This window comes from Ochotona curzoniae, unplaced genomic scaffold (genome assembly GCF_017591425.1).
Source record: "Ochotona curzoniae isolate NIBS_2020 unplaced genomic scaffold, NIBS_Ocur_1.0 contig_3643, whole genome shotgun sequence".
Classification (NCBI taxonomy): domain Eukaryota; kingdom Metazoa; phylum Chordata; class Mammalia; order Lagomorpha; family Ochotonidae; genus Ochotona; species Ochotona curzoniae.
Window position 1 is genome coordinate 4,720,630 of NW_024465933.1, and position 9,029 is coordinate 4,729,658.

The 9,029-nt window shown below is 38.3% G+C and overlaps 1 protein-coding gene across 2 annotated transcripts in view; it reads left to right on the forward strand.

The window, feature by feature from the left end:
* The window catches only part of DAW1 (dynein assembly factor with WD repeats 1), a 34,021-nt gene extending 25,992 nt beyond the window's left edge, over window positions 1–8,029 (forward strand). For both annotated transcript variants that reach the window (XM_040982793.1, XM_040982794.1), the window contains 3 exons: window positions 4,973–5,049; window positions 6,177–6,339; window positions 7,690–8,029. In XM_040982793.1, coding sequence (XP_040838727.1) covers window positions 4,973–5,049; window positions 6,177–6,339; window positions 7,690–7,724 — 275 coding nt within the window. In that variant the 3' untranslated portion in view covers window positions 7,725–8,029. The remainder of the gene's footprint in view (window positions 1–4,972; window positions 5,050–6,176; window positions 6,340–7,689) is intronic.
* The last annotated feature ends 1,000 nt before the right edge of the window (window positions 8,030–9,029 follow it).

Sequence of the window (9,029 nt, forward strand, 5' to 3'; positions counted from 1 at the left end):
TATTATTATAGCATAATCCTTCACAGACAGTCATAGGTCCATCATTGTGTTGTTTAAGAACATTCTGACATTGTAGGTATGGGCAATAGCAGAGTCTCCAACCTCCTGTTTTCATTGGGAGTCCATCTTTGATTTGGAAGTCAAGATAGAAACTACATTGCATCCTCACATTGGATATGAGAGCCTCCATTATACAGTTACTGTACATCCTCTTCAATGAAAAGCCACAAAATAACAGGAAGAAAAATAGAAAATTTACAACAACACAAAGTTAAATAACATGCTACTGAATGACCAATGTGTTATTGAAGAAATAAAGAAAATCAAAAACTTTCTTGAAGAAAATGATGCTACTGTGTGGCCTATGTGTCACTGAGGAAATTAATTAAATAATAACTTTTTGAAGAAATGAAAATAAAAGTGAAAATATCAAAACCCATGAGATGTAGCAAAAACAGTATTGAGAAGGACATTTGCAACATCAGGTGCTTAAGAAATGGAAATATTTCAAATAAATGACCTAATCATGCATCTCAAGAACTTATTAAAAATGAATAGGAAGCAAAAATAAAATTCACAGCAAAAATAAATGGAATTGAAACTAAAAAACCCATTTTTTTTTTAAGATGCGATGCAAACTTTCAGCCAGGCTAGCCATGAAAAGAAAGAAAAATAAGCAAAATTAGAAATGAAAAGGAAAACATCGTAAGAAACGAGTGAAGTGATCTCTTGGTAAATCGTTCGTGTGATCATTATGTGGTGTCCTTCATCTCTCTTAATATTTTCACGTCAAAGTGTATATTATCAGATGTAAGAATGGATACGCCAGCTTGCATTTTCCCTTCCAATAGCGTGGAATATCTTTTTCTTTCTTTTACTTTCGGTTTCTGCATATCTTTGTTGGCAAGATGTGTCTCCCGTAGGCAACAGACAAATGGTTTTTCTTTTTTGATGCAGTCCACTAATTTGTGACATTTGATTGACGAGTTTAAACCGTTTATATTCGTGGGTAATATGGATGGGTAGTAATTTGGTCCTGTCGTTTTAGCAGTGGTTTTAGTCTTCTGCTGTCATTTTACTGGGATGTTCTCCACATTTGCCTTTGATTTGGTATGTGCCATTCCTTTTCTCTGTCAATAGAACATCTTAATGTATCATTTATAGGACAGGTCTGGGAAAGGAGATTCTTTGAGCTCTGCTTTACTGTGGAACAATTTAATTTCTTTTACAAAGACAAAAGAAAGCTTTGCTGGTATGTTATTTGGCCTGATGTTTTTTTCCTTTTAGAACCGATTTTTTCACATGCATATTTAAGGACATTTTCTCTGTGTTCAACTGATGAGAAGTTGATTATCATGTTTTGGGGTGAAGATCACTTTTGATCAACTCTAAGGGGAATTCTGTGCAACCTCTTGTACTGTATTTCCCAGTTCTTTCTCCAAATTAGGAAAAGTTTCCTTTGATTTCATTGAATACATCTTTAAACCCAGCTTCTTTTTCAGTGCCTTCTGAACTTTCCATAACTCATATGTTTGGCCTTTTAATAGTGTCCCTTAATTCTTGAATGCTTTTATTAGCTTGACTTATTCTACTTGCAGCTTTCTGATTGTTTCCCTATTGTTGAAGGAAATGTCATCCAATTCTGAGATTCTTCTGCCTTGATCATTCTATTACTGAGGTTTTCCATCGAATTTTTAATGTGCCCCATTGTGCCCTTCATTTCTAACAATTCTGCTTGATTTTGTCTCATTGTTGCTATTTACTGTGTGACAAATTTCTTAAATTCCTTGAACTCCTTTATGTGCTTCTTGTTAACGAGCTTTATAACAAGTTTTTAAAATTCCCCTTACCTCAATGTATTCTTCAGTTAACTCCGAGGTTGACAAAGGCTTTTTGCTCCTTTGCAGGGGAGGTATTATTGATATTCATTGTGCCTCTGTCTCTTTTGCTCTTGGTCATTGTACTTCTGGTTAGCGGATTCCTGTTTTAAGGGCTGGTTTCTAAGCTGCGTTGCCCACTGGTCTACAGGTTGATTTTACTGAGTGCATTTGGTACCCAGTTCTTTGTTTGCAATCACTTGTGTTACTTCATTCAGTGAGTTTGTGTTGGGATCTTGCGCTAGGCTTCCACCAGGGTCTCCGTGGACCCATTCCTGGCTCACCTCTCTCTACTCCCTGTGATTCTGTGCTGTGGCTGTACCATTGCCTACACAGACCTTTCTCACATCTCCATTTTGAGCTGTGTCTGAGATTAGAGAGAAACAGCTTGTAGATTGTCAGTGGTGCTGGTCTTGCTGACCATTAGGTCTGAGGGATATTTGCACCTATTTTGGGTGGAACCCACAGGATGTCTAGTTGATAGTATTTTCCTAGTTGGTAGTATTTTCCCTGAGAGAGCAGGGCAATGCATTGGGCCAGATATGAGTTCTCTCCTGACTCAGCACCTGCACAGTTTGCACTATTCCCCTACCCTACAGCTTTTCCCTCATTACACAAAATGGTGCCTGATATGGCACTGGTAGGGTTCTGGGCTTGCTGGCTGTTAGGTCTGGGTGCCACCTGGGTCTATTTTTGGTGGAACCTGTAGAATTCCAAGTTAGTACTGTCTGTCTGTGGGAGCAGTGCAATGCATTGAGCCAGAAATGAACTTGCTCCTAGCTTAGTGTATGTATAGTTCACTGTTCTCCTCCAGCCCTGTTGAAAGACTGCCCTCCCCAAAAGCCAGACTACCAAATGTCGAGAACCCTGAATCTCAGACATTCTTGGAAGACTGAGACTTTTGCAGGAAGCAAGCTTCCTGCTGAGATTGTGTGTCACCTTCTTGACAAAGTGTGCCTGGAGAGGTGTGAGGCATCTTCATGATCATCTTCCTCTTCCTAACTTGGCCTGAACATACCTAAGTACAAACAAAGTTCTGTTAGATTCCTTTTCTAGTTAGATCTGTTTGTTCATTGGTATTGGTTCCTGTAACTCATGTTTACTTATCCTGTTGCCTGAGACCTGGTGATTGTTTTCCAAATCCCTTGTGATCTATTGTTGGAGCAGCTTGTATGGTATTGTTTAGTTAATTTGTAACTTTTACCAGCCTGCTTATTTTGCAAAAATTGGTGTAAGTTTCCCCAGAAAAATTTAGTAATGTGCACATTAGTTTACCTCACTTTTGTATCCCCTGTGTCCCAAATTTCTTCTCAGCATGGATGTCATATCTTGAATCCTGGTACCCACTAGAGAGACCCATGAGTCAGCCCCACAGCTGTTTCTGTTTCTTCTCAACCATTTTTTGATACTAGGGCTTATCTATATTATATCCTTGGTGAGTGTATATGACAGTTCACTGTCTATGTTATCTGTTTACCAAGATATCAAAGTATAATGCCTACATCACCTCTACATCATAAGATACTATATTAACATGCCTCATTTCTCTGATGACAAAGTACATATGGTTGTCTTATATGCACGGTAATTCACTAAAGTTGCATCATCTTTTTAAAGACCATGTAGCATGTTACATCTTGTCTGCATCGTAACCTTGACTGTCATACATATGATGTATACCATGCTGGCATTATATTCTTGATAACTAGATATTGCACACAATTTATGAATCACCTCACTAGTAAACTTGCCTTGCTGTATCGGTATCATTTCACTGAAAGATATGTGTAAAATTATGCAGTGTCTGTTTTACCTCATTTATATACACTTGTGTTAATTTGTTACTATGTGTGCAAGTCTTTGATAACATTTTATGATGTTAAATAAAGGACCATCATCATGATAACCTTTTATGATATTATACTGTGCATCTCTTTTAGTCAGCCTCTTATGTACTAGGAATAAGAATTAGAATCTATAAATTTTGAAAGGACACGATTTAGTCACAGTAGCACATATGATAACAGTTTTCACCTCTTGTCTGAAGATTGTAGATTACTTTACATCTTCATCTTTTTGAAACTGGTTGTATTACACAAAGTCTTCTTCATGCCCTTTGCAAAATGCCATTTTGGTGACCATTCTAGATATTTCAGATGAAATGCTGCAATATATCCACTTCATTTCTCAACCGTTTATCAGAACATGTGTTTATCACCTGCTTGATGACAGTTCATGACTGCACAATGTCTGTGTCATCACCTTGCTGACTGTGTGCACTCATTCTGCATCCTGCTCTTGACTGTTATATATGTGGTTCTCTACAGTATGTGTGCTCTATTGCTAGTGAACATGAATGATACTCTAGTGTCTCATCACTGAAGACCCTTTATGCATTGTTGCTGTTTCTGGCAGTTTTTTTTTCTTTTGTCCTTGTTTGATTACCTGCCTCATAAAACTGATGGTTCCATTGTTTCTCCTTACAAAAGTTTTTTTTTCCCTACATTATTGTTTCATCTCCCCTTATTTTGGAACACACTGTCATTTTTAAAGGATGTAATCATTTTATGTTAAAGTCAAAGTTGTGGAGGAGAGAGAGAGAGAAAGAAGATGTTCCATTCATAGGTTCGTTTTCTAGATGGCTACATCAGTCAGCGAAGGAGCAGTTGGAAGCTGGAAGCCAGGAGCTACTTCTAGTCTGCAGCATGTAAATTACAAACCCAACTACTCAAGCCACATTCTGCTGCTTTTTCCAGGCCATGAGCCAGGAGCTGAATTGAAAATGGAGTAACCCTGACATGAGCTTGTGCACCTGTTTAATCTAGCATTGCAGGCGGCAGCTTTATGCACTATTCCACAATGCTGGCTTTCACCCATTTTCTCTTTTAATAAGCTCAGAGCCACAGAAGGTTTTACACACGCTCTTTGGTGGTATGACCTGCTTGCCTTTTGAGGAGTTTCTGGGTTGGCTATTGCTACAGGAAAGAAGATAAACTTATCACAGAGCTTATGTGTCAGAATACAGATACTAAGATCATTCAAGATTATCTCAGATAAATGAATACAAATTCTCATTTTTCATTTTTCTTAAAAAGGAACAGCAAGAGTTTACAATACAGCCACAAGAAAGTTCATTGCTAAACTGGAAGGCCACGAAGGTGAAATTTCAAAGGTGAGTTGCTTTCTCATTTGCAGCAGTTTGCTTACCTTCAAAAAGAGAAAACCAAAAAGTATGCTTAACGTAAATATGTCTGTTGGAACGGAGGTCACACAAGTTGTTCAATTATCTTAGTCTTTCAGAAATAAATCATCTAAAAACTTTTTAAGAATATCTTCAAATTCAGCATAGTAAATCATTTCAAACCTTTTAGAGAGTACAAAATAGTATTCTCGTCAACTGTAGCTAGACTTGAGTTAGGAACACATACCCAATGACTTAGGGAGCTGATGAAGTTTTTTTCTTGAGTTTAATAAGCACACAGGTTTACATAATCCAAAACATTTTGTGTGGCAATTATCAAGGGTTCTGTAAGCTAAATACAAGTGACAGAGTATTTCCTGGAAGTATTTAACTCTTGAAACCACAAAGCTCTGCCTTAGGATTATGCATAAGCTATGCCCGAAAGCTCATTCACAGAGCAGGGTTTTAGAAGTGCCTTTAGACAGTTGCAGAGCAGGCTGGAACCTCTTGACTCTGCACCTGCAGCTCAACCCTGTTCCTTAGGCTCATAGCTGGGATTAAATCTTCTCCTTTCCTGAAAAATGTGACTTTGATAACTTCAGATGTCTAAACCTTAGCACCTGCTGCTGGTTGCTGCCCTATGGCCAGTCAGTAGCTGCAGTAATGCACCCCGCATCTTTGTCCTAGGCTGTGGGGCATAGCAATGCCCTGGGGTGACAAAATAGGATGTGGAGAGCTGGCTGGAGGACATTGGACCATGTTCCTCAGGATCCGGTTACATAACCACTGACCATCACATCAGAACCCTTACTATCTACACAGGGAACGGCAACACAGTCTTTGGGGAAGAGCTAAGTGGGGAAGAAATCAAATGATGCTTCTGTCTTCTATCCTTGGGAATTGCATAGACTAGGGATGGAAACTCTTCAATCTGTATTTGAATTTTGGGGCACTAGTCCCTGTCATATCTCCCTTGTATTGAACAAACTGTTCCATGTAATAATAAATGCTAGGCTGGGGAGGCGACAGGTCCTTAATTACACCTGCACATTGGCTGATGAAAATGTGCTGATGTTTATTGCATCAACCTGAGGTCATTTTTCTACTTTCTTTTGCAGATTTCTTTCAACCCACAGGGAAACCGTCTTCTAACTGGCAGCTCTGACAAGACAGCTAGAATCTGGGATGCTCAAACTGGCCAGTGTCTGCAAGTTCTTGAGGGCCATACTGATGAGATCTTCTCCTGTGCTTTCAATTACCAAGGAAACATTGTTATCACAGGTATGGGAGAAATCAACTCCTTAGACGGTACTCTCCTGTTAAATTACCTGTCAGAATTCCCATAGAAATACTGAAAAGAGTTGACCATCACCCCCCTATTGCCACTTGAGTGAGGGTTCATGAACTTTGAGTTCATGAAATTTTCTCCAGAGAAGATAATACTTTTGATATCTCATTGTTGGCCCATTAGCACAATAATGCCTCTTTCCTGAACCAATCTTTTTAAGAGGCTGCAGGACTTAGGGGAGGGATATAAGTTGCCTGTGCCTTGTTGTAGAGCTGGCACTACAGTGCCTAAGCTCTTTTAAGACATTGTTGATATTTGAGGCTGGCAATGTGACAAAATAGGCTAAGCCGTTTCCTGCTGTGCTAGCATCCCTATGGGCACCGGTTTGAGTCCTGGTTACTCCATTTATGATCCAGCTCCCGGTCATGGGAGCAGCGGAGGATGGCCCAAGTCCTGGGGTCGTTGCCTTCATGTGGGAGATCTGACTGAAGCTTCTGGCTTCAGACTGGCTCAGCTTCAGCCATTGTAACCATTTGGAAAGTGAACCAGTGGATGGAAGATCTGTCTTTCCCTTCTTTTTTGTTTGTTTGTTTGTAACTCTGCTTTTCAAATGAAAGTTGAAAAAAATCTTTAAAAAGATGCCATTGATTTGTATTGAATAAACTGAAAGCGCCAATGTGTTAAACAGGGCTAATCAGATGACAGAGCTTAATAGAATGGGGTGACGCCTCTGTCCTGGCATCAGCTGAGCAATCGCTGTAGTTGAATTTATTCGCCCTATTCACTGGGGGAGAATCCACTGAGACTTAACTGTGCACCATGTTTAGTGGGTTGAGTGATGTTGGGTTTAGAATTGCAAGCCGACAAAACACAAAAGTGGCCAGTATAATTTCACATTAAAAAAAAGTATAATTTGTCTTTCTCTCAGCTACAACATTTCTCACAATTAAAAACATTTACATGAATGTAATTACATTCATGCATGTGTGTATACTCACACAAAGAATGTTTATAATCTCTTCCTGTTTACATATTTTAATTTAAAACTTGGTGAAAATATGCTATCTGATGCCTAAAGGAGTCCAGAATATTTTTGTTAAATAAGTTAATAGATAAATAAATGACTGTTTCCAATTTAAAAAAAAAAAAACATTTACAACTGGCTGATGTGAAAGAAAAATGACCACTGTTTCACAGATGGCCCGGAGGGCTGGACCTTTGCACTTAGGTGCTAAGGTTGGCAGCGTCTAGCCCTGTGCTGATCATCTGTAACTCAGAAAGTATCTCAGCTTGCAGGAAGATAAAGGCAAGCAAAGTTAACTCTCTGAAATTTGTTTTGTTAGGCAGCAAGGATAATACTTGTAGAATATGGCGTTGACCGGAAGGACCGTGGTTGAGCGAGCTTGCTAACAGTGCTGACAGAGAACTTGGGCTTCATAGACAGCAAGCAAGTATTTTGATACTTCATATGCTCTTTTTTCTTAATTACAAGTCAACTACTTACACAGTCTATTCTTAACCTTACAGACACGATCACTAAAATGGATGAAATTACATTATAGTATTTGATGGGACATTACAGGAAATGACTGTTGAATAAACATTGCTATTTATTTGTCGTGTTTTATATTTAATGTCATCATGATGTTCATGAATGAAGTGGTGCAACTATGTGTGTCCTAGATTCTACTTTGAAGATGATTGTCACAATTCCTGTTAAATAAAAATCTTTGGGGAAATTTTCTTGTGAGTTGTACATTGTGTATTTAGGAGGCATGATTTTTGGGTGATATAAAGAGAACAAAATGAATTGATAATGGATCTGAAAAAATAAGAATATTTACAAGGAAAAGTTAAGCAGAATAGGCAAACAAAAAAGAATCTGGGTGGAAAATAATTGACCTGTGAAAGAAAAATGATCAAATGCAAACCCGAGTACTGCTGGGGTAGTTATTAGTGTTCTTGAATGAGCTGTTAGTTCATGGCGGTGCTGCAGGTGCAGGTGCTGCTCAGACGCTCACATTCCGTAGCTGAAGCCTGGTTTGAGTCTCTGCAATAACTCTCCAGGCACCAGATAATGGATCAAGGTCTTGGTCCTTTTTACCCAGGTAGAGTTCCAGGACTCATGGTGGTGAGAAATGCACAATGAACAGAAATTTGCCACCGATGATGGCACCACAGGAGGAAACAGATATTATATATAAGGTATTCCATGAGCTTCATGGAATATGAGAGTCAAAGTGTATTTTGCTGTAAAAATCTGTACTTTACAGGGTCTTCAAGAAGCTCATGGAAAAAATATATTTTACAAAAAAGGAAAAAGAAAAGCACCAGATGGAATTTCCAAATTTCAAAACTTTTGCAGCAAAATAAACCTTTTATTTTTAAAATAAATTTCTATTTTCCCCTTGTATGTTTAGACTTATATTTGCAATAAACTTTCAAGTATATCCCTGCATATACAATCTGCTATACATACACATATGTTCAAATATGTTTCTACATATCTGATACATGCATTCATTTTCTTTGGATATTAAGAGTATATAATACAGAATAGACATGTTCCCTTTATTTCCTTATGCATTCCTTATATTTTGTTTATATCTCTTTATTTCTACATTTTCTTATCCATTGGAAGAAGGGACACTTTAGGCACCCATATATTGGCAATTGAGAATAG